The 25,177-nt window shown below is 46.9% G+C and overlaps 1 protein-coding gene across 1 annotated transcript in view; it reads right to left on the bottom strand.

Annotated features, from left to right (window-relative positions):
- The window catches only part of LOC144331584 (uncharacterized), a 167,244-nt gene extending 144,585 nt beyond the window's left edge, over positions 1-22,659 (bottom strand). Inside the window, exons 1-2 of the mRNA XM_077949134.1 lie at positions 22,651-22,659; positions 16,951-17,960 (exon numbers count right to left, since the gene is read on the bottom strand). Coding sequence (XP_077805260.1) covers positions 17,319-17,960; positions 22,651-22,659 — 651 coding nt within the window. The 3' untranslated portion in view covers positions 16,951-17,318. The remainder of the gene's footprint in view (positions 1-16,950; positions 17,961-22,650) is intronic.
- Between the last annotated feature and the right edge of the window lie 2,518 nt (positions 22,660-25,177).

The raw sequence follows: 25,177 nt of genomic DNA, 5'->3' as shown, positions 1-25,177 counted from the left end.
ACAACACAACATGTGCGTACAACACACTCATACACACATACAGCACACGTAACTTACTACAACACAACACGCACGTACAATGCACTCATACAGCACACACAACACACAACTCACATACAACATGCACATGCAACACACTCATACAACACACAACACTCATACAACACACAACACACGTAACTCACAACACAACATGCACACACAACACTCATACAACATACATACAATACATGCAACTCACAACATACACACACAACACACTCATACAGCTCACGTACAACACATGCAACTCACGTTCAACACAACATGCACGTACAACACACACAACACACGCAACTCAACACAACATTCACGTACAACACACTCATACAACACAACACTCATACAACGTACACACAATACATGCAACTCACAACACAACATACACATACAATACACTCATACAACACATGCAACTCACGCATAACACAGCATGCACGTACAACACACTCATACAACATATAACACATACAACATACACACAACACACGCAACTCAACACAAATACATGTACAATTCACTCACAACACACAACACTCATACAACACACAACACATGCAACCCATAAACACATGTACAACACACTCATACAACACACAACACTCATACATCACACACAATACATGCAACTCATATACGACATACACATACACACATACAACACACAACACTCATACAACATACAAAGCATGCAACTCACAAATACACGCACAACACACTCATACAACACACAACACTCAAACGTACAATAAGTGCAACTCAACACAATATGCACATACAACCCACATACAACCCATGCAACTCACATACAACACAACACACTCATACAACACATTCATACAACACACACTATACAGATTCTAAGTATGAAATAGAAAACAGCACACGCACAGTTTCTAAATTTGATGAAAACTTTTTTCAAGAAAGTCGTCCAACATCCAAACTGGTACCATGTCCTCATTTTCAGTTGCTGTTCAGATTCAAGCATTTTTATCATCTACTCTATGAATTATAATAATAGAGCATAAACCCATTTTTCATTTTACACCCACTTTAGTGTGGGGTACTCCAAAACAGGGGCCAGGAGCCTCAAAGTCGTCCCTCGGAACAAAACACAACCGACACTCAGAGGCCAGGAAGGGAACTCGGGGGGTGACACACACTCTCTCATCTGCAGAGCTCTGCTTCAAATACTTTACACGTAACCAGGCTGGAACGGGTTGGTGAGGGTACAGACATGGCAAACTGAGAAGAAACTGGCAGGTGGAGAAAGATCAGTCAAAATCCAAGGAAAAATGCTGAACATTTTCCACAAATAGTTCACACAACAGATGATACTCAGGCTACTGAAAGTTTATTGAGAGGGGTCTTGCTCCAAAGAAAAAGTTCTCTCCCAAAGTTATCAAAGATTCACAGCAGGCACCTGCCCCCAACACACCATCTTCCGAGGGCCTAGGAGTCAAAAAGAAGGTAAGACAGTAGTAAGGGTACAGGGAGAGGAGAGCGGGAGGGGACCGAGAACTCGGAACCAAGAGATGGGCGGACACTGAATGCCTGACTCCAAGGTTATCACCTCAGAAAACAAGTCTGTTTAAGTCCGTAGTAACAGTGTTAGTACTTTCACTGAACCTGCACTCAACACTGGAGAACCTCCCTGTGTTATGAAGACGATCTGAAAAATAACATTAATTCACAATGTAGAGTGATGATTCAGCCACAGAAAATAAAACTGACATAATCCACTACAAGTCACAGTATGTCTTTCTTTAAGACTGGTTTATGATGCAGAAAAGAGGCAGAGATCTAAAATACTTAAACTGGCAAACACCTTGTTTCCCTGCATTCTCACAACCGTGGCACCAGCTAGAGTAAGACAGAGTGGTTTTCAGAGCTTCCAGAACAGCAGAACAGATCAATCATAAATATGCAAAAGTGATCTGAAAACAGAATTAATTAATATTCCACGTTTTGGCTTAAACTAGTCATGTGATTTCCAATAAGTGGGAAACATTCACACCAATTTTTATAAGAAAGTTCAATGTGAACACATAGTACAGAACATTGCCTTTGTTTTGGAATTTATTTATTTAATATGACAATTTCATTTGTATTTAGTTATTCTTGATGTTGAATGCTCATCTTTATTAATGATGAGCTACCCATTTTCTGACTGAGGAAACAGAAAGTTGTCACTGCCTAACAGCAATACTCAAAACAGCCTGTATGAAAGGAAAAGGTATATCTGTGTGCACACAGATGCATACACATGCATACACGTACCTATACATGTACACACGCGTGTACATATGTGCATACACATACACACATACACGTGTGTGCATGAGCACACATGCATGCACACATATGCACATACATGCATACACACGCATATGCACATACACGTACACTCATATACACACGTACACATGCACACACATACATGCATATACACGTGCACATGGACACGTGGACACGCACATACACACGCATACACACATGCACACACATGCATGCGTACATGCATACGTAAGTATCATCTCAGGTACGTGGATTCAAAATTCTGATGCAAACAAGAATAATTACAAAACAAGGTAGGGTGTCAACAAGTGAGAATTGAGATGAAAGTTCTGATATGTTCCAGAGACAATACGGGAGGTCGTCACATCACATAAATATCTTACCCATTTTAAACATGACAATTCCTGCCAACATCGGCCTGGATTAAGATGATTTCATTGACATAAGGAACAGAAAATATAGTATTTATTCTAATGAGATTCTGTAATCATTACATTATTTTCACAATTATAAGTAATCACTAAATAACTTCCTCCCAAGGGTCTAAAAATAAAAATAAGATAACAAAAGAAGGTCACAGTCCTGACAGCTTTATCATGCAAATCACAACTGTGAAAATCAAGCATGTTTTTGAGACTATGCCCTCCTCAAATATCCTTCATGGAATTTTGTACCAGTAATGGCTGGTAATTAATTGTTATACCAGCTGGAAAGTATATCATTGGGGGTACGTGAAGTAAACATGTAAAGAGAAATGAACACACACACTTGAACCCAGGCCTCATTTCACAACTGTTTCCTACTTTCGATTTGCTTAGTTTACCTCATGAGGTACCTCGAGGAGAGAAAGCAGAGCTGGGATCTGCCCCGAGGCTGCTTCGGGAAGAGCTGGGTGGGCACCAAGACCCTCAGACCGAGGGCTGAGCTGCGTGGCTATGACCCCATCACTGCAGCTCCCCAAGCGTGTGTCCCTGTGTGTCACGCAAACCCCTGCCACACAGGTGACACACGCCACACGCCTGACACAGGCTCAGCACACAGGGAGCGATCAGTAAGTGGTGACTAGAGAGAAGTGACGGCCTTCAGCGTGGATGGAGAAAACAGGCCACAGACTCACAGAGGAAACGCCACAGATCCACAGACGGAGAAAACACCACAGACGCACGGACGGAGGAAACACCACAGACGCATGGAGGGAAGAAAAGTGCCACAGACGCATGGAGGGAGGAAAAGTGCCACAGACGCAGGGACGAAAGAAACGCCACTGACGCACGGATGGAAGAAACGCCACAGACGCATGGACGGAGAAAACGTGCCACAGAGGCACACACGGAGAAAACAGTCCACAGATGCACGAACAGAGGAAACGCCACAGACGCACGGACGGAGGAAACAGAGCAGAGACGCCCATACACCAGTGTGGAACGTCGGACAGGAACATCCCGGCCATGCACTGTCCACTCCCCCTAGAGACTTCCCACCCCAGAGCACTCAGGATGGCTGTGGAGCTCCTGCCACGCACCCCAGAGGCGAAGCTGGGGAGCCAGAGATGAGCAGGTTCACGTCCATCAAATGCAGCTGCAATCCCTGTAATAACTGGAGGTCACTATTAAACAGAAGGGCACTTCACTTGGAATAAAAGCACTCTGCATAAAAGAACTAAAGATTGGCTGGAGACAGCTTAGAAACCGTCACCATTATTCTTGTTAGTGACAGCGAAGCTTCAAGAGTGGTCATTTTTCCTGTAGAAATCCCACAGAGGTGATTCCTGGAACTCATTTAGAATATTTCTTTCCCAGAAACCACACAACCAAGAACTTAATAGTGCCGTCTCTTGACCAGAAAGATTCAGATTTCTGATGAAACTAAACCCTGTCCAGCCTCCTGATTCTAGAAGATGCTATACAGAAAAGCTAACTCAAAGGGGTCTCATTTCTTTTGTCATCCACGACACATAAAAAAATTTTTTAAATATACAAAAAATGTAGGAATTGTACAGTGAATACCCATGTGTCTACCCCCTGGATCACAGACTAGATTTAAATGTAAAGTTCTAAAGGTTCCCAGCTAAGGAAATGTGCAGTGTAAGCCTCTACCTGGTTAGAACCAAGGGGAATGGAATGAGCTTTCCCCAGCCTTGCTGCTCAGCTGGGAGGGGCTGCCACAGCTCAGCCACCCCACCCCAGAGCACCCAGGATGGCTGTGGAGTTCCTGCCACCCACCCCAGAGGTGAAGCTGGATCCCCAATCGCGGTGTTAAGAATGAGCCAGCCTTTAGAGGCCATGTGGTCTATACTTGAATAGAAAATGTTCCTAAAGATTCCAATGCGTGCACTGAATTCCTAACCATTTGAAACCATTTGAAACCCAGGCTCCTCTTCTATACACGAAGAACAACGCTCTCTCCTGGGAAAGCATTTCAGAAGGACGAAAAAGGATCCACATGAGAGCAGCTGAAAACTACAAGGCATCATGCAATTATAAGCCTTTTTCTATATCTTTGTTTCAAGGAATGTCAGCATTCTAAATATTGCAGTTCATCCCACATCACCTTTCAGGAGCAAATCATAACGATCAAAACTATCAGCAGAATCACTACCAGCTCAGTCGCCATGTGCTTCTTCTTCCTGCATGACAATTCCTGCAGAACGATGGGACCATCCAAGAATGGCTCCCTGCAATCATGTGCCCATTCTCCTTCCCCAGGGGGCTATTCCTGTACTCACGGGGCATGGGAAACCTGTATAACGCCACCAGAAAGTCCTTGTTTGACTTACACACTTCCCAGAAGGGCGGATTTTATCCAGAATCCTAACTGTGTCAAACACTAAACCTAAGAAATCATCAAGAAACCAAGGAAATGTAAGGTCATGTCCTGCCCCGGGTGCATGGCTACTAGGGGAGAAACAGAAAATGAGACATGAAAGGAAACTTTTAAGATATTCAGACCATCACTGGATGATTCCAGGAACCCATTACAGATCATTGCTGTTCCTAATAACAGGAAAGAAATTCTAAAATCCCAACAGGCATGGTGAGTCCCTCACTTGCATGAAGTCAAAATAATAATCCATCACTCTCTTCAAAAGGACAAAAGAAAAACTCTACTTCCTCTTCATATTAATTTGTGTACAAGCGACTTAAGTGAGAAAATCTTAATGTCTGGACTGTGATATCAATAGCAAAATAATCCCAAGATTCCCAATTAAAAGATAGAGACGGCCTGAATGAATTTAAAACAAGAAAAACCGACTATATGCTGCCTACAAAAAACTCAGTTCAGCTGCAAAGACACACATAGACTAAATGTGAAGGGATGGAAAAACACATTCCACATTCATGGAAATCAAAAGTAAGCAAGAGTAGCCATATTTATTTCAGATCAATCACAATTTAAGTCAAAAACTGTAAAAAGGAGACAAAAAGGTAATTATATAATAGAGAGATCAAAATAGCAAAAGGATATAACAATTACGAGTATATGTGCACCCAACAACAAAGCACTCAGATATATAAAGCAAATATTAGTAGATCTAAATAGAGAGAGAGGTCGGGCGCGGTGCCTCACGCCCATAATCCCAGCATTTTGGGAGGGATGTGGAGGCAGGTGGATCACCTGAGGTCAGGAGTTTAAGACCAGCCTGGCCAATATGGTGAAACTCTGTCTCTACTAATACAAAAAATTAGCCCAGCATGGTGGCACATGCCTGTAATCCCAGCTACTTGGAAGGCTGAGGCAGGAGAATCACTTGAACTCAGGAGGTGGAGGTTGCAATGAGTTGAGATTGCACCTCTGCCCTCCAGCCTAGGCAACAAGAGCAAAACTCTGTCTCAAATAAATTTATATATACATATATATGTATAGAGAGAGACAGGGAGACACCAACACAACAATAGTAGGAGCTTCAAAATCCCACTGTCAGTACTGGAGGTCATCTAGACAAAAAATAACAACAAAACATCAAATTTAAAGTCCAGTGTAGACCAAATGGACCTAACAGACATTTACAGAACATTTCATCCAACAGATACAAAATGCACATTCTTCTCAGCACATGGAACATTCTGTAGAATCCACCACATGCTAGGCTACAAAAGAATTCTCAATACATTTTTTCTAAAATTGAAATAACATCTAGGATATTCTCAGACTCTAACAGAATAAAGCTATAAATCAACAACAAGGAACAGACACTTCTCAAAAGAAGACATTTATGCAGCCAATAGAGACATGAAAAAATGCTCATAATATAGAATGAGACCACCACTTCTCCTGTTGTCTTTCCCAGCTTTTCCCCGTCTCCCCTTTTCCCTAGTTTATAAGACAGGAGAAGGGGGAGAAAACAAAAAGTTAGAAAGAAACAGAAGTAAGATAAATAGCTAGACGACCTTGGCACCACCACCTGGCCCTGGTGGTTAAAATAATAATAATAATATTAACCCCTGACCAAAACTACTAGTGTTATCTGTAAATTCCAGACATTGTTTGAGAAAGCAGTGTAAAACGTTTTGTTCTGTTAGCTGATACATGTAGCCTCCCATCATGTTTTGTCTGAGGCTAGTCCTGCTACAATAATCACTCGCCATCAGAGAAATGCAAATCAAAACCACAATGAGATACCATCTCATACCAGTTAGAATGGTGATCATTAAAAAGTCAGGAAACAACAGGTGCTGGAGAGGATGTGGAGAAATAGGAACACTTTTACACTGTTGGTGGGACGGTAAACTAGTTCAACCATTGTGGAAGACAGTGTGGTGATTCCTCAAGGATCTAGTACTAGAAATACCATTTGACCCAGCCATCCCAATACTGGGTATATACCCAAAGGATTATAAATCATGCTGCTATAAAGACACATGCACACGTATGTTTATTGCGGCACTATTCACAACAGCAAAGACTTGGAACTAACCCAAATATCCATCAATGACAGACTGGATTAAGAAAATGTGGCACATATACACCATGGTATACTATGCAGCCATAAAAAAGGATGAGTTCATGTCCTTTGTAGGGACATGGATGGAGCTGGAAACCATCATTCTCAGCAAACTATCGCAAGGACAGAAAACTAAACACCGCATGTTCTCACTCATAGGTGGGAAATGAACAGTGAGATCACTTGGACACAGGAAAGGAAACATCACACACTGGGGCCTGTTGTGGGGAGGGGGGAGGAGGGAGGGGGGAGGGATAGCATTAGGAGATATACCTAATGTAAATGATGAGTTAATGCGTGCAGCATACCAACTTGGCACGCGAATACATATGTAATAAACCCGCACATTGTGAACATGTACCCTAGAACACAAAGTTTAATTTTAAAAAAAATCAACAACAAGGAGAACTTTCAAAACTGTATAAATACATAGAAATTAAACAATATGCCCTTGAATAGCCAATGGGTCAATGAAGAAATTAAGAAGGAAATTTAAAAATTTCTTGAAATAAATGAAAACAGAAACACAACATATCAAAGTTTATGGTATACAGCAAAAGCAGTATTAAGAGGAAAGTTTATAACAATAAACTCCTACATTTAAAAAACAGATTTAAAATAAACAACCTAACAACGAACTGCAATGAGCTAGAAGAGCAAGAACAAATCAAATTCAAAAGTGGTAGAAGAAAAGAAATAACAAAGATCAAAGAGGAACTAAATAAACTTGAAACTAACAAATATAAAAATGAAGAAAAAAAATGTTGGTTTTTTGAAAAGATAAATAAAATAGACAAACCATTAGCTACACTAAGCAAACAAAAAGAAATCTGAAAGAAATAAAATTAGAAACAGAAAAGGAGAATGACAGTTGATACCACAGAAATACAAGGGATCATTACAGACTATTTTGAACAACTATATGTCAACAGATTGGAAAACCTAGAAGAAATGGATAAATCCCCGGACACGTACAACCTACCAAGATGGAACCAAGAAGAAACGGAAATCCTAAAACAGACCAATAATGAGTAACATGTATGACTAAGTAATAATAAAAAGTCTCCCAACAAAGAAAAGCTCAGAACTAGGTGACTTCGCAGCTGAATTCTACACATTTTTGTTTCAATTCTTCTCAAACTATTCCAAAAGTATTGAAGAGGAGGGAATCCTGCCAAGTTCATTCTTCAAGACCAGCATTACCCTGATACCAAAATAAGACAAGGACACAATAAAAAGAGAAAACTATAGGTCAATATCCCTGATGAACACAGATGCAAGAATCCTCAACAAAATACTAACAAACTGAATCCAACAGCAAATCAAAAAGATTATACACCATGATCAAGTGGGATTTATCCCAGGATGCAAGGATTGCTGAACAAACACAAATCAATAATCATGCTACATCACATCAACAGAATTAAGGACAAAAACCATAATATCATTTCGATAGATACAGAAAAAGCATTTGATAAAATTCAACGCTGCTTCATGATAGAAAGTCTCAACAAAAGAGGCACTGAAGGAAAAATACCTCAACACAATAAAGGCCATATGTGACAAACCCACAGCTAACATAATGGGGAATGGGGAAACACTAAGAGCTTTTTCTCTGAGATCTGTAACAAGACAAGGACGCCCACTTGTGCCACTCCTATTCAACACAGCACTGAACGTCCTAGTCAAGAGCAGTCAGGCAAGAGAAAGAAATCAAGGGCACCCAAAGTGGAAAGGAGGCACTCTAATTGTCTGTTTTCAGACAATGTGCTCTTATATATTTTAAAAAAAAAAAAGACTCCAGCAAAAATCTCTTTGAACTGATAAACAAATTCAGTAAAGTTACAGAATACAAAATCAACATATAAAAATCAGTAGCATTTCTATAGACCAACAATGAGCCAGTGAAAAAAGAAATCAAGAAAGCAATCCCATTTAACTACAAAAATATAAAATAAAAATAAAAATACCTCAGAAGAAATCTAACCAAGAAGGTTAAAGATCTCTATGAGGAAAACGATATTCTACCCTCGGAAGGTAGAACAGTGGCTTCTAGAGACAGGAAAGGGCGGCGGGAAGGCAGAAAGGGAGAGGTTGTCTAATGGATACAAAATGACATCTAGATAGTAAAAATAAGGGTTAGTGTGCTATAGCCTTGTAGGGTGACTATAGTTTACAATTTATTGTATATTTTCAAGCAGCTAGAAGAGAGGATTTTAAATATTCCCAGCATTAAGTAATGACAAATGTTTGAGATGATGGACATGCTAATTACCCTGAGTTGCTAATTACACACGAAAAACATGTATTGAAATATCATACTGTATCCCATGGATATGTACTATAATGTGTCCATTAAAAATAATAATTGTTAAAAACCCAAGGGTCATTTCTCATGTGTCCTATGTCAGTGTTGTGGTCCATTGGTGGAGACCTAGCCATTTGCAAGTAAGACTATAGTCACTTGAGCTGAAAGCAAATGAATCGTCACAAAAATTACCACTGGCACCAAGTCTTCTTTCCAGAATTTCCTGCCCACAGCACTGCCACAGTCACTGTGGGCAGGAAAGACACACTAGCACCCAAGTTTCAACCCCAGTACAGTTGATGCTTTTATTTCTCTGGTTTGGAATAGGTGTGTGTTCATAATTTACGTTTACTCCAACTGTCCCCTTGCTTAAATAGCTTCTTAAGGATAACTTCCTCTTACTAAATCCCAACAGCTTCTGAGCATCCGTTATATTCTCCAAAGCAAATAAAAAGAGAAAACGTGTTGAAAGCCTGATAATGTTCACTTAAGAATCCAGCATGATGTACAGCTTGAAATGGCTACTCCACCTTGTTCCTTTACATGACTTTTAAAGTAGCCCCAGTTATTATACATAATTGAGGTCATAATTTCTGCAATACCATTAGGTCCACGAACGGTAGGGCCAGAGGACTTCAAAGTCTGTCTCCGATTTTTTTTTTTTAAAAAGGGAAAGCTCATGAGAGTAGGTAATGAAAATAAATATTCACACAACTCGGAACAGGGGATGGTGAAACATAAAACTCCAGCCTGGCACAGGTGTCCAGCCAGTGAGGGTGGGGACACAGACTCATAGGGTCCCCACAATCCCTCAAAAATGCCACAGACAGGTGGGTGGCCTGAGACAGAGCCAGGCTCCGAATTCCGGGAGCTGTCTGGCTCATGTGCACCTCATGTGGTCCACACTGCACGAGGATGCCCAACGTCACCAGTCCCGGTGCAGAACACAAGAATGCCCCATGGCATGAGCCCCCGCTGCACAGCATAGCCCGAAGGTGCCAGCTCAGACTCCTACACACGCTGGTCACCAAGGCACTGCCCTCCAGGAAGGAGGACCCCAGAGGTCGTGGCAGGGTGAGGTTCTGCTCTTCATCATCGGCGAGCAGAGGGGAAAGTCCCAGCAGACATTTGGGGAGCCTCTACACGTGGTTCTGGGACTCTGAGTGGAGGTTCAAAGATGTCCCCAGGTACGCCAGACTCAAACCTAAAAAAGACCCATTCTTCCAGATATGCCCAGACTGGAACCTATATAGGCCATCCTTCCTAGCTTTTCTCTGGAAAAGCAGGCTTAAAAGAGTATCGACTAAAAGGGGCCACCAGGAAGACAGAAGTCCTATCTTTAAAAAAAGATTTTTTTTTTTTTTTTTAAAAAGAGGCACTGAGGCTCTGACCCATCTGAGCACAGAGTACATGCTCGGCAGCCTCTGTCAGAGCAGAGCAAGTACACACATGCTCTCCATGCCCTGTGCTCCCAGCACCCGTGCTCCCCGCACCCATGCTTCACACGCCAGTGCTCCCCGCACCCGTCCTCTCCACGCCCATGCTCCCTACACCTATCTGTGCTCCCCATGCCTATGCTCCCTGCAGCCGTGCTCCCCGCACTGTGCTCCCTGCGCCCATGTCTGCTCCTCGAGCTCTCTTCCACTGGTTTCCTCTGTACATCCCTCTTGATAGTCACTGTCACCTCGAATCACCTGGCTAAATGGAGGTAAAGAAAAAGTCTAGAGTAGCACATTGGAGGACAGAGTGGAAGTGGCTATTTACCAAGCAGGGCTATGAGATGAGCGCATCTGATCCCCATTAATCCTGACGGTCAGTTGATTAGCCCTGTTCAACAGCTGGGGACACTGAGGTGTGGAAGGACGGGCTTGCTTACCCCAGACGATGCTGACAGTGTGGGCCCAGCCCAGTCCCACAGCCACCAGGAGGAGGCTCCTCACTGGGCAGGCGCGGAGGTGCAGCCCAGAGAACGCTTGGGACCCTGGCACAGACTCCTCAGGAAGGAAACAGAGAAAGGCCCACAGAGACTCAAGCAGCACAGAAGAAGGTCACCCACAAGTTAAAAATAGATGTTTGTGCTTTACCGTCCCAGAGTGCTAAAAATCCAACCCACTCACACGCACAGCCTGACGTGAGCCTGGCCTCCTGCAGCACTGGGCTAAGCGAGAGACGTACCTGCCTCTCTCCCGACAATAGCAGACTTGGCAGCTATTCTTCAATGTACTTGACACGCTTCTGTGAGGATTAAGCGACACTCTGTCGACACTGGCTAAGTTTAATCCTGACACAGCCAACCATCTAGATCTGCAGTGAACAAACAACTTACTTTGGATGATTCTGCCACTAACAAAGACCCTGAATCTCCCACCAAAGCTTAGTGACATGACTTACCTTTCTGTTTTCATTTCAGGTACACTGGCCCACATGATCTAATTTACCTGCTGATAATGCCTTGGAAAGACCACCAGGGGGCCCCACACCATTTTCAGCTTTAGAGGGATGTGAATTTCCCTTTGATGAGAAAGGTGATGGGGAAATAAAACAAGGATCCAAAACAGATGCCTGTGTGTTTCCTGGGAGTGATAAAGTCAGGAACTGCCTCTGTGTGTCAGGTGAGGGAGTAACAGAGACAATGGCACCAACTCCTGAGACAGAGGACCTGATGCATGGTGCAGCCACCGCCTGTGGCCAAGGAAATTCCAGGGAATGTAGACCCCAGTTGTATGGTACAGCCACCATGTGCGACCACAGAAATTCCAGGAATGCAGACCCTCAGTCACATGGTACAGCCACTATCTGCAGCCACAGAAATTCCAGAGAACGCAGACCCTCAGACACATGGTACAGCCACTATCTAAGGCCATGGAAATTCCAAGGAATGCAGACCCTCAGTCACAGGGTACAGCCACCATATATGGCCACGGAAATTCCGAGGAATGCATACCCCAGTCGCATGGTGCAGCCACAGCCTGCAGCCACAGAAATTCTGGAGAACGCAGACCCCAGTCGCATGGTACAGCCACTACCTATGGCCATGGAAATTCCAGAGAACAGAGACCCTCATTCCCATGGTACAGCCACCACCTATGGCCACGGAAATTCAGGGGAACGCAGACCCTCAGTCACATGGTACAGCTACCACCTGTGGTCACAGAAATCCTGGGGAACACAGACTCCAGTCGCATGGTGCAGCTACCACCTGTGGTCACAGAAATCCTGGGGAACACAGACTCCAGTCGCATGGTGCAGCCACCACCTGCAGTCACGGAAATTCCAGGGAATGCAGACCCCAGTCACATGGTACAGCCACCATCTATGGCCACGGAAATTCCAGGGAACATAGACACCAGTCGCATGGTGCGGCCACCACCTGTGGCCATGGAAATTCTGGGGAATGCAGGCCCCAGTCTCTAAAGTATGAACTTCACTGCAGTGAATGTGGAAGAGTTTCTCTCTGTGCAGAGCTCAGTATCCAGAAGGGGAGATGGCCCCAGGAATGCCTTCCTCCTCTTCAGAGCTCAGGGCCTAGGGCTGACACCCTTGGGAGGGGTCCTTGTTCAGCAATTGTGCCTGTGGAGGGTCCCCCAACACTCACCGTGCACCTCCTAGGAGTGGAGGCTACAACAGGGAGCCAGAGACCAAGCTCTGCTCAGACAACAGTGAGCTGATGGCCTTCCACTCTAAGTTCAACAGGGACCCAGGGACCAAGCTCTGCTCAGACAACAGTGAGTTGATGGCCTTCCACTCTAAGTTCAACAGGGACCCAGGGACAAAGTTCTGCTGAGACAACAGTGAACTGATGGCCTTCCACTCTAAGTTCCAACTGCATGGAATGTGTATTCCATGAATGCTTGTTAAATGAATGATTCATATAAGGTCATCTGTGCTGACCTTTGCTGGTCTGCTGACTGTGAGCTTCAGAGCATAGGCCTCATTCCTGGAGCAGCCAGCTCTTCCCAGAGCGACAGCCGCTGCAGGGCAAAGCCCAGAGCTTGTCCTGCAGCAACACACTCAGGACCCTGCGCTGGGCACGCTGGGGGCCCCTCCAGCAGAAGATCCCCAGCCCTGACCTTGCAATACCAGTGAACCCCAGGGGAGTCCCAAGTGCTCAAAATCATGTAAATGTCCATTGTGATTTAACATATCAATTTTAGAAGAAAGGGCATATTGCCACCTCCCTCCTCAAACTAGGGACTATAAATCGATCCATCACCCTAACTGAGACTCTACCTTAAATTCTGCTAAAACTACCATCCAAACACTCAAATTTACATTAGCGTTAAGGGGAAAAAAAAACTAAAACAAACACCTGTAAGAAACGGTCAAGTAACCTGTGATACATCAACCCAAAGATTAAACATGAAAACAATGAAGTAGCAAGATATTAAAAGAATGTAAACTCTATGTACATCATGGCCCAAGGTTCTAAAATTACACAGAGACAAAGACTGGAATGGAAGGGGGATATGTTTACAGATACATTTTTTATTTTTTAATTTTTAATATTACTTCTCTAATGTATGATTTGACTAACCAGATAATTCAGCAAAAAATAAAAAAATTAATTATGCCTATAGATAAATAAGTAAAGAATCCTTTTCTTTGATGCCAATGGAATTAGTTTGGGTCTGACCCACAGTCTTCAATCTTTTAATTAAGACACAAAAATCATCTTTCAAGCTGTTAGGAAAAAAAGAAGAAAAAGATTGAAAACCAGGAGCCCAGAAGAAAAGGACTCGCTATGTATCACAGCGTCTCTCCACGCCTCTCCACCCCGGACAGTGCTCCCTCTTTCCCCATTTTCATACCTACTGCACAAAACACTTAGTAAAGAACTATCTCAATTCATGAGTCAGACAGCACAAAGGGCCAGTGTCCCTGCCAAACATACCCTGCAGCCCCAAAACGAAGAGGCAACTGGTTCCTTCCTTCCTCAGTGAAGGAAGAATGAGAGGCTGCTGGTTGTCATTTTAAATCTCACACCTCAATGTCTTAGCACTTTCCTGCTTTGTTGGTTTCCAGGGCTTATTAAAATTAACCCCCCCCCCCCCGCGGATATTGAAGAAAGAAAGCAGGAAGGTTGTGCAGGCTTCCAAGAGGCAGAGCCCTGCTTCCGCGGCCACCTCTGTCTTTCTACCCACAGCAGCTGGGTTTACCAATTAGTCTCCCTTAAAGAGCAGTTTATGCTCATCGCGAACAAATGGATGCAATTGCTTCTTTTGAGATGCAGCAAGTTTTGGGCCCTCAGCAAAAAAAAAGAAAGAAAGAAAGAAAGAAAAAAAGAAAGAAAGAAAGAAAGAAAGAAAGAAAGAAAGAAAGAAAGAAAGAAAGAAAGAAAGAAAAAACAGGGCACTGGCACAACAGTCATAACCTCTGCGTGGCACACACACAGAAGGAAAGTTAAAGCCCTGGAGGCGGAGGCGTTCGGAAAGGGAAGGTGGAAGTAGGAAGGACGCCCACGGGATAGAGTGGTCAGAAACAGACCACCTCACCAAAGGGCGCCTTAGACGTTCCAGAGGACAAAATGCCCCTCTTTCCAGGGTAAACACCCATTTGCCAAACTCAGCCAGTGACGGCAAGCAGGAGTTTGCTTTTTTTTTAAGGCGTCTGAGTAACGATGACAAGAGCAAGAAATGAGCTTAATAATGGGACTGACAGGGCCCTGGGCTGGTGACTCAGCTGATGTGCACAGCATCAAAACCCAGGTTCCTCAATGCGCTCCCTCTGCAGTTCAGGACAGCACTACAACTCACCCCATCAATCACTGCTTAAAAAATCAGTTCTAAAAAAAGACGACCCATTTGAAAGCAGCCGGAGGAGGAAGACAGAGAGTGTCTCACAGAATCCAACCGCTTGTAGCCTCGGAACCATAACAAGAATATGAAACTAGCGGGTCCAGTGTGAGGCAGAACAGAGACGCCGTCACGGCTCTCAGGAGGCTGAGCAGGAAGCGCATGGCTCAGGCCCTGCAACGCCCTAAGGGCGCCTGGAGCAGCCCACAGGCCTGTGTCCTTCGTGTGGGTTCACCTTCCTAGTTTCCTGGGTAAATTCAATGTACAGCATTTATTCCCCAAGAAAAGAACATTCAAATCAAACTACTGTCATAACTCTGAAGGGCTCTTAACACTCCAGTCCACACGTTCAAAAGCCCACAAATATCAGTGCTGCCACTGTGCAGGTAACAATGTTTTGGATGCATCATGCACGTAACCAGTAACGATGTTTTCATGTTTTCCGTAGCCATCTCATTCAGGATACTAAAATGATCTGTGACGACTTGATACTTAGTTATCTGTGATTTTCAGATAGATTTAACAAGGCTACCTGGCCAAGAAGGCCTCACCCTCCTGAACCCGGGCACCGGTGCCCCTACGTGCACCCGGGGGCTGGGGAGCTCAGTCTCCACCACCTCTCGCTCTTCAATGTTAAATGTCCTCCCGGAGCGCCTGCGTCGTGGGCCCAGGCTCGGCCCCTCCTGGAGAGCCCTTTCCACATTACAGGACAGGGGAAGCCCAGAGCCCGCGCTGCGGCGCCGCTGACGTCCTGGAGTCCCCGCTTCCTGGTCCTTCCCATCTGCGGAGGCTGGCGGGGAGGGCCTGGGACCCATTTTAGTTTTCGGTTTTGTCACGAGCCGGAAGGCGACAGCACATGCGAGCGCAGGAAACCCTTTTTAAAATCTTCCAGCGGAAACGCGAGGGGCTGCCGGACTGCCTCGGAGACGCTAGGCGGGAACCCAGAGCACCCCTGCCGTTTCCCGCATTGCAGCAGCCGGGACCCCGCCCACGCCGCGGGGGGCCCGAGGCGACAGGAGGCCCGCCGGGATCCGGCCGTTTCTTCCTCGACATGCTGGGGGGTGGCGTGGGGCGGAGTTGGGGGGCGGGGGCAACTTAAGAAGTGATCGCGCTGTACCCAGGATTCGGAGGGGAAGCCCGGCGCCATCCTACAGCTCAGAGGCAGAACGACCCCGGAAGGTGTTCCAGGCGACCCCCTCTACCAGTCTCAATTTAAAACATAAACCGGAGAGGGTGGAAAGCTCACTATTTTCCGAATGGAGGTTCCTACCGCCATGTTCCTTCCTCCTCCGCCCCACCCGGCAAGGACCCCGGGGCTGCCTTGCCGGCTCCCGCCGCCCCGCAGGTACCCCTGCCGCTCCCGGGCACGGGCTTCTCCCCAGTTCTTCCCATCGCTTCCCCGCTCTTCTCCCCAGTTCTTCCCATCGCTTCCCCACCTTTCCCCGGGTCCTCCCATCGCTTCCCCCTCTTCTGCCATCCCCTTCCCCCATCCCCTTCCCCTGTTCTCCCCTTCTCCCTCTTCTCCCCTTCTCCGTCCGTCCCTCCCTCGCCGCCCGGAGGGGGGCGCGCACCTTGAGCATGTCCCCCGCTGGTCAGCACGCCGATGGCCTTGCCGGCCCGGAGAGGTGCTCCAGGAACTTCCGCAAGGAGCCCTTGGGGGCCCGGGAGTCGTCCGCGTCCAAGGCGAGGAGGCCGAGGGCAGCCGCTAGTCCGGGTGCGCAGCAGGCAATGGAGACCCTGCCGGCGCGCGCCCGACTCGGAAACGCTGCCCCGCCCGCGCCCCCGCCCGGCCCTAGCGTCAAAGGGCCTTGACGGGCGGGGCCAAAGCGCACAGGAGGGGCTGCGGGGGTGGGGGCGCGGCTAGGGGCAGGGGCAGGGGCAGGGAAAGGGGCAGAGAAAGGGGCAGGGGCTGGCCGGGGGCGGGTGTGGGCAGGAGGACCTACGCGGGGGTCGTCGTAGGTGGCTGCCGCGCTAGCGGTGGGTGAGGTCGCGGAGGCGGGGGTAGCACCACAAGTGGGCGGAGTCCCTGGGGGTGGGGCCGCGTTGCCGGTGCGCTAGCCTCGCGGGTGGGTTGGAGGACTCTGGTTGGGGCCTTTAGAGATGCCCGGAGCGCCACAGGTGGGGTCAGGGGCAGCGACCGGGGGAGGGGAGACTGCAAGGGGGCGGGGTCACATCGTTCGCTGGGCGGGCCAAGGCAGGGCGGAATAGAACGCCGGGAGCATCTCCCGGGGGCGGGGGGGCAAGGGAGACCGTGAGTGGGCGCGAACGCCGGGGTCGGTGGAAACCCCGCACTTGCGGGGAGCGCCGATGGCGGGGCGGGGTGGAATTGGGGCGCGGAGACCCCACCTGGACGCGGAGGCTCGCGGCAGGCCCGGTAGATCCGGCTGTTGTCAGCGCCGAGCCCGGCCGCGCGCACAGCTTCTTGGTGGCGGCAGGATTCCTCCTGGGGCTGCGCTAGGAGCCTCTGCGCGCGGCTTCCTCGATCCCCGCCCCCACGTTTTCTCTGCAGCCTGAGGTCGGGAAGGACGCACGGAGAGTGGATCCTCCAGGTGGTGGGAAAAGCTGAGCGCGGCGAGCTTAGCTATGACGAAGCTGCGATTTCCCGGGTCCACGGGGTCTGTGGCGCTCCCGGGCCCCCAGCCCGTCCCGTGGGGAGAAGAATCCTTGGGGTGGGGGAGAGTATCGGGGCGCTACCCTCAGAGACTCCTGGGCGTGCGAAAGTCAGAGTGGGACAGGAGGAGGCGCAACGGGACTGACCTGGCGGGGAGGCGGGACGACCCTTCCTCCCTATGGACAGGCGCGCTGCTGTACGCTGTGCCGACCTCGGCTGACTTCACCGGCCAACTCCACGTGCTGAAATACACACATCCAAAGCGCTGTGCCAGTTGCCCATCCACAGCTTAGCAACCTGGTGCCAGTTACCTGCGATGGGAGAGGGAGCAGCCCCTACAAAAGCACGGGCTTATGGGATCCCGGTTCCTTCAGTGCTCACCCCACGAAGAAGGGCTCCCAAACGGCCCCACTCGAGGGCTTTCCGGAGGATGGTCCTGCGCAGTGGGTGTTTGTTGAACAGATAGGAAACAACAAAAGAGACTAAGAAGAGGTTTGTTCTATGAACCCGGGAAAGTGAAGCAATCGCAAAGGAGAGTCTCACCAAAGGGCAATCCTGGGGAAAAGATGGAGAGGCATGGATTTTTCTTGGATGTGTGCCTCATCCTGGGGCTCATCCCGCTGAGCATCAAATATTCATTGCAAAAGAGGAAAAAAAATATATGCTGCAGACAATGCTGGATGGTCTAATCTCTCCCTTGGCCAGAATTAACGGCGAAATTCCTAACCCCTCGTGGTCCTCAGAATCACCTGTCCTATGCACACCCCCATTAAACCACTGAAGTCCAGTTTCTGGGAGCTCAGCCAGGAAATGTGTAGTTTTAAACAAACCACCTAGGTTATCCTGATGAATGCAAAGTCAGAGAGCGCTGCTCTCATGCAGTGAACCTGAGCATTATTCTATTAATTAAAAGGGAGAGGCGAATCCTGGCTGTCTTAAGGTGGCAGTTGAGTGGCCTTTGCCTTCTGGCGGGCAGAAGAGCAGACCGAGGCTCTAAGCACCTGCACCCACAGCTGGGCTCAGGATCTGTGCTGGAGAATAGAAGGGCTAATTTAATTATTCATGCCTTTTTAGAGCATGTTACATGTGGAGAAGGTGGGCCACACTGAATTTTATTTTAGCCAAATACCCGTTATCTCCTTATACAATTGATATTTTTATATTGAACATTAGGGGATTGGTCATTTGTCATCAAATTGTCTGTAATACAGAAAATGATAGATACAACCTAAGAGTTCAAACATGATGAGTTAAATAAATGATGGTAAAAATATGCGCTGCAATAATATTTAGTTGCTGTTACCGCTACAAAGATATGTGTCTACTGACATGGAAATATGTTCAGGACATACAAATAAGTGAAAAGGCAGGCCTAGACGCAGTGCGAGCTTGTGTGTGAGTGCGTGCGTGTGTGTGTGTGTGTGTGTGTGAGTCTGCATACATCTGTAAATGTTTCTGAGCATTTTATTTCCTTTCTTTTGCTTAGTATAGGCAATGCCATTTTTCTCTGCGATGAACAGGTATTGTTTAGGGAATAGAAATAGCTAATGAAAAACAATAAAATTTAGAGTGTCAAGACCCCCAAGGTTACGGATTATGTTCAAAAGTTTGTCTGTGTATAAGGGCTGGGGTCAGGGTGGTCACTGACGGTCCTCACACATCTGTTCTTATGAGTTTGGCCCCTTGCTCAGTCAGTCAGGGAATTAACATATATTAATATATACCTGTAGCAAAGATGGAAAAGAATAGCTATGGCTTTTTTTTTTTTTTTGAAAGTCATGTATTTCAATGTTGCTACAACTAGAGGTTTTTATTTTTATTTTTTTTAACTTTGGCCTTAGCAATGAATCTTCTAATTCAAGAGGAAGATATTACATGCCGTGCTGACCGTACAGCTTCCACCCAGTAGGACCTGAGGTGTGTGCTTGTTCTTTATTGTCCCTTGACAGATTACTCCAAAGGCCCACACCAGCACACACTTATACCCCAGGAATGATTACTCCTTGGGCCAGGAGTTCAGGCAGGCTTCACTGGGCCCTCTGCCCCAGGGGCTCTCCAGGGCTGCAGCAGGTGTCTGCCTAGGGCTGCTGTGTCTTCTGAAGGCTCAGGCTCATCAGGGGAGGAGCTGCTTCCATGCTCACTTCTGTGTTGCTGGCAGGATTTTGTTGCTTGCAGGCTGTTGGACTGAAGGCCCCAGTCTCTCTGTGGCATCAGCTTCAGGTTGCCCTCTGCCCTGGGCGGGTGACTGGCTTTGCCAGAACTAGCACCTACCAAGAGCCAGGGGGAGAGTTCCAGTGGACAGAACCTCAGCTCCTCCCAATCCAATCTCAGGAGAGACCGCCATCTCTTTTGCCTGGTTCTATTCATCAGAAGTGAGCCGCTGAGTCCAGCCCTCTTCTAGGGTCTGGCTGTGAACACTAGAGACAGCGGCCAAGGGGAGCCACTTGGGAGGGTGGTGCTGCCTGGGACCTGCCTAGGACAAGGTGAAGGAGAACATGCATAGGGACAGCTGCCCTTCCCACTTCCCCTCAGTGGTGAGCGCAGGAGTTGCTGATGTGCCCTAAAGGAGTTCTGGCATCCCAGGAGGGAAGCAGCTCCCAGCCATGAGGACACCATGACCCAGTGCCCCAGCATGTGGGGCTGCACATCCCAGGGCTACCTGAGCTGCAGCCTCTTCCCCTTCTCTGCTGTCTCGGCCTGTGCATGGAGTGGGCATCTCAAATCTGCAGGGGCCAAACTGAGCTCAGGCCTCTGCACCCCCCACACAACCCCCCATCGCTCAGTCTTCCTTACCTCAGCTCCTGGTGACTCCATCCTCCCAGGGGCTCAGGCTGAAGCCTTGCAGTGCTCTTCCACCCTGGCATCTAAGTCCCTCAGGAAAGTCCCCATTGGCTCTTCATTGCATCTGGAGCCACTAGGGCCAGGCCACCACCTTTGACCTGGACCGGAACAGGCTCCCTCCTCATCCCCTGCTCTGCCCCAACCTCCACCCCACCTCCATGTCTCGGGTGTCCTCAGCTTCAAAGTCAGGGTGCACCTATCAGGATGTAATTCAGGCATCTTCTCTGCTGACTCGGAGTCACAGACCCCACACAAGCCACACTGGCCTGTCCTCTGGTCCCTTCAGATCCTGGTGCTGCCCAGAGGCCCATGCAGGCACCCGACAACCTCAGGCCTAGCCTGCTCTTTCCTCAACCCAGGCCCTCCTCTCCCTACCGACTCTGCCCACTTTCCACAGGTCTGTCCTGCAAGGTCTCCTGCACGGTGAGGCCTCCCCAGATCACCCTCTTAGAAATTTTGGGCTCCATGCACACTCCTGTTCCCTCCCTGCTGCTCTTAAAACATCCTCGTCAGTGTCACACATGGGACATTTCACCTATCTGCTGGGCTTCTCGAAAGGTCCCCTGGCTGAACTCTGAATGCCGTGGATTCAGAGATCTTTGACTATTCCCTGCTGCAGTCCCAGGGCAACAGCAGAGCCCAGGACAGAGTGAACCTGTCATGGGTGCTGCTGAATGAATGAATGAAGGAGTGAGTGAGTGAGTGAGTGAAGGAGTAAATGAGTGAGTAAATGAGTGAATGGGTGAGTGAGTGAGTCAGTCAGTGAATGAGTGAGTGAGTGGATGAGGGAAGGAGAAATGAGTGAGTGAGTGGGTAAATGACTGAATGAGTGACCGTGAGTGAGTGAATGAATTGCCAAGGGAGTCAATGAGTGAATGAGTGAGTGAGTGAATGGGTGAGTGAATAAGTGAGTAAGTGAATGAATGAGCGTCTTAGTGAATGAGTGAGTGAATAAGCAAGTGAATAAGTGAGTGAATGAGTGAGTGACCGAGGGAATAAATGAGTGATGAGTGAGTGAGTGAGTGAATGAATGAGTGAGTGAGTGAATGAATGAGTGACTTAGTGAATGGGTGAGTGGGTGAATGAGTGAGTGAACAGATGAGTGGGTGAGTGAGTGAATGGGTGAGGGAAAGAGTGAGTGAATGAGTCAGTGAGCGAACAAGTGAATGAGGGAGTGAAGAATAGAGTGAGTGAATGAACAAGTGAGTGAGTGAATGAGTCAATAAATGAGTGAGTGTGTGAGTAAAGGATGAGTGAATGAGTGAGTGAAGAGGTGAATGAGTGAGTGAATGAGTGAATGATTTGAGTGAGTGAATGATTGAGTGAATGAATGAGGAAATGAGTGAGTGAGTGAATAAGTGAGTGAATGAGTGAGTGAATGAGTGAGTGAATGAGTGAATGAGTGAGTGAATGAGTGAATGAGTGAGTGAATGAGTGAGTGAATGAGTGAATGGGTGAGTGAGTGAAAGGGTGAGTTAGGGAATGACTGAGTGAGTGAATGAGGGAATGAATGAGTGAATGAATGGGTGAGTGAATGAGTGAGTGAGTGAGTGAATGGGTCAGTGAATGAGTGAGTGAATGAGTAAATGAATGAACAAGTGAGTAAAAGGGTGAGTGAATGAGTGAGTGAGCGAGTGAAGGAGTGAATGAGTGAATGAGTGAGTGAGTGAATGAGTGAGTGAGTGAATGAGTTAACGAGTGAATGAATGAGTGAGTGAATGAGTGAGTGGGTCGCTCAGAGGAGATGAGGACAGGAGTTGCCCTCTGACTGCTACAGTAGACAGGAGCTGAAGGAGTCTGAAGGGTGGGATGTGCTCACTCGGTACATACACCCTGCTCCACACATCCCCAGAGAAACCTAGTCTCACCAGAGTGGTCGCTTGAGAATTATTAGTAACAACCTTTTTCCCAATATTTCATATATGCAGGATGATTTCTTACTTTCCTTGAAAATGCCAATCGTTTTTTGGACTTGGAATTCTCCACTGCTGGTCCACGCCACTGTATTCTCCCATAGGGGTATCCCCCGAGTTGGAGAAAGAGTCATTCCCAGGAATGCATAAAAGCCAGAAGGGCATCCTCAGGTGGGGCACCTTCTCCTATCATCCTCCCCTTCCTGTCTGGGTTACCCTGAGTGACTTGGTTTGGAGGTCTACAAAATGCGGACATATCAAATTTAGATAAAAGCCTAAGCAGTTTAAGAGGTTGCAGTGCTAGCAGGAAGGTCTTTGGCTCCCGGCACCCTCCTCCTGTCCAGTCTCTGCTGGACCAAGGACTCTGACTCCACTTTCGGCCTTGGGGGTTTCCTCCCTTCCTTCCCAGCCACTGAGCCGGCTTGGGCTAATCTGCAACCGCAGAGGTGCAGCCCTCCTCCTTTCCTCCTGCCTCTTCCTCTCTTCTCACTTTCCTTCTGCTTCTTTCAGGACTTTGGAAAGTCCAAGAATAAGCAAAACTGTAGACCAGAAAACGCTGCCTTGAGCCCATTCCCCTCCCAGCAGCTTCCCTTCAGACTCCTTGATCTTGAAAACTTATTTTGCCTCGTATCTAGATGCTAAACTTTATATAGAAAACAGGTGGGGTTGGTTTCTTGGCCGGGTACAGTGACTCACACCTATAACCCCAGCGCTTTAGAGGCCAAGGGGGAACGATTGCTTGAGGTCACATGTTTGAGACTAGCCTGGGCAACACAGGGAGACCTCGTCTCTACAAAAATTCAAAAAAAAAAAATTACCTGGAGCGATGGCACATCTGTAGTCCCAGGTACTTGGGAGGTCGAGGCAGGAGGATCACTTGAACTCAGGAGTTTGAGATAACAGTGAGCTATGATTATATCACTGCACTCCAGCTTGAGTAAGAGAGTGAGACACTATCTCCTAAAAAAATAAAAATAAAAAGTGCTGGAGTCCAAGCCCACAGCCAATTGCGACATGTAGATCTTTCATTTTTATAATCCGCCTCTCTTGTCTAAGTGCCAAATGACACTTTCATTGTGTGCAACTACTTCCACTTTTGACTGGCTTCTCTTTCCTTGTGTATTAAGAATCAGGTTGCATAGAGTTCTGAGAAAATAAACTAATAAATCAGCTGCGTGCCATGGCTCATGTCTATAATCTCAGCACTTTAGGAGGCTGACACAAGGATTGCTTGAGACCAGGAGTTTGAGACCCGCTTTGGCCACATAACGAGATCCTGTCTCTACAAAAAATAAAAAAATAAAAATAAAACGTTAGCAGGACATGGTGGCACACCTGCAGTCCCAGCTACTCAGGTGGTGGAGGCCTGAGGATTGGCTCGAGCCTGGGAGGTTGAGACTGCAGTGAGCCGTGATCATACCACTACACTTTGGCCTGAGTGACACAGTGAGACTCTATTTCTAAATAATATAATATAATATAATATAATATAATATAATATAATATAATATAATAAAATATAAAAACAGATGGAAGCTTCCCAAGACTTTGATGCAGAAACAGGTCGCCCTGAACCAATTACAATTAATGTCCAAAAACCGGAAAGAAATGAAAGAAAGAAGTTGGATTATTTCTGTAAAGTATGAGGCCACTACAAGTTTTACTTTCTCTAGGACGTTTTCTCAGTGGTGTCAACTGAAGTCCACTTCACAGAATGACTTCATCTCCTGAGCACGTTGGAGAACGATGATTAAAGAGACTTCCTGGCACTCCCGATATTTTTAGTGTCACATGGAAGCAGCAAGAGTCATATGTGTGAAACAGGTGGTATTAAAGCGGAAGACATTGGTTTGTTCTTTCATGAACATCATCGGAACATTTCTCTAACGACTAGCGTTATGTCAGAAAATGGGGAGAGAGAGATGGTTGTTTATTGGCAAATAAGTTACATAAATTTCCCAGTTAGAAAAACAATCATGATTTTAGCCTTGTCAGATGAAGTCAGATATGCCCTATGCTTCAGTTATGGAATGCTACCTCTGTATATTGATTGACCAGTATCTTCCACAGACCTGTGATCTGTCGCTGTGTATAAGCTTGAATTCATAACTACCAGTCCTTGAAGCTCCCTTGCTTCCTGCGCTGAACTGAAGTGGCTCCCAACTGAGTCATTCAAGGGAAAACTCACTGAAATATTTGAAACCACCGCCATGAACAAGAATGCTCTTCCTGTATGCTAGGATGTACACCCAGAGCGTTATCTCATTAGTTGTATATGCCAGCATCCCGCAGGATCTTTTACCTTTTTTGGGTGTGAACTTCGAGATTCTGATGTAAGCTGCAGACGTCTTCCTCTTCCAGGCGGGCTGGAGGAGAAGGCTGGGCTGGAGAGGAAGGCTGGGCTGGAGGAAAAGAGTGGGCAGGAGGGAAGGG

Source organism: Macaca mulatta, chromosome 10 (genome assembly GCF_049350105.2).
Source record: "Macaca mulatta isolate MMU2019108-1 chromosome 10, T2T-MMU8v2.0, whole genome shotgun sequence".
NCBI lineage: Eukaryota > Metazoa > Chordata > Mammalia > Primates > Cercopithecidae > Macaca > Macaca mulatta.
This window is presented reverse-complemented; position numbering and strand designations above follow the sequence as displayed.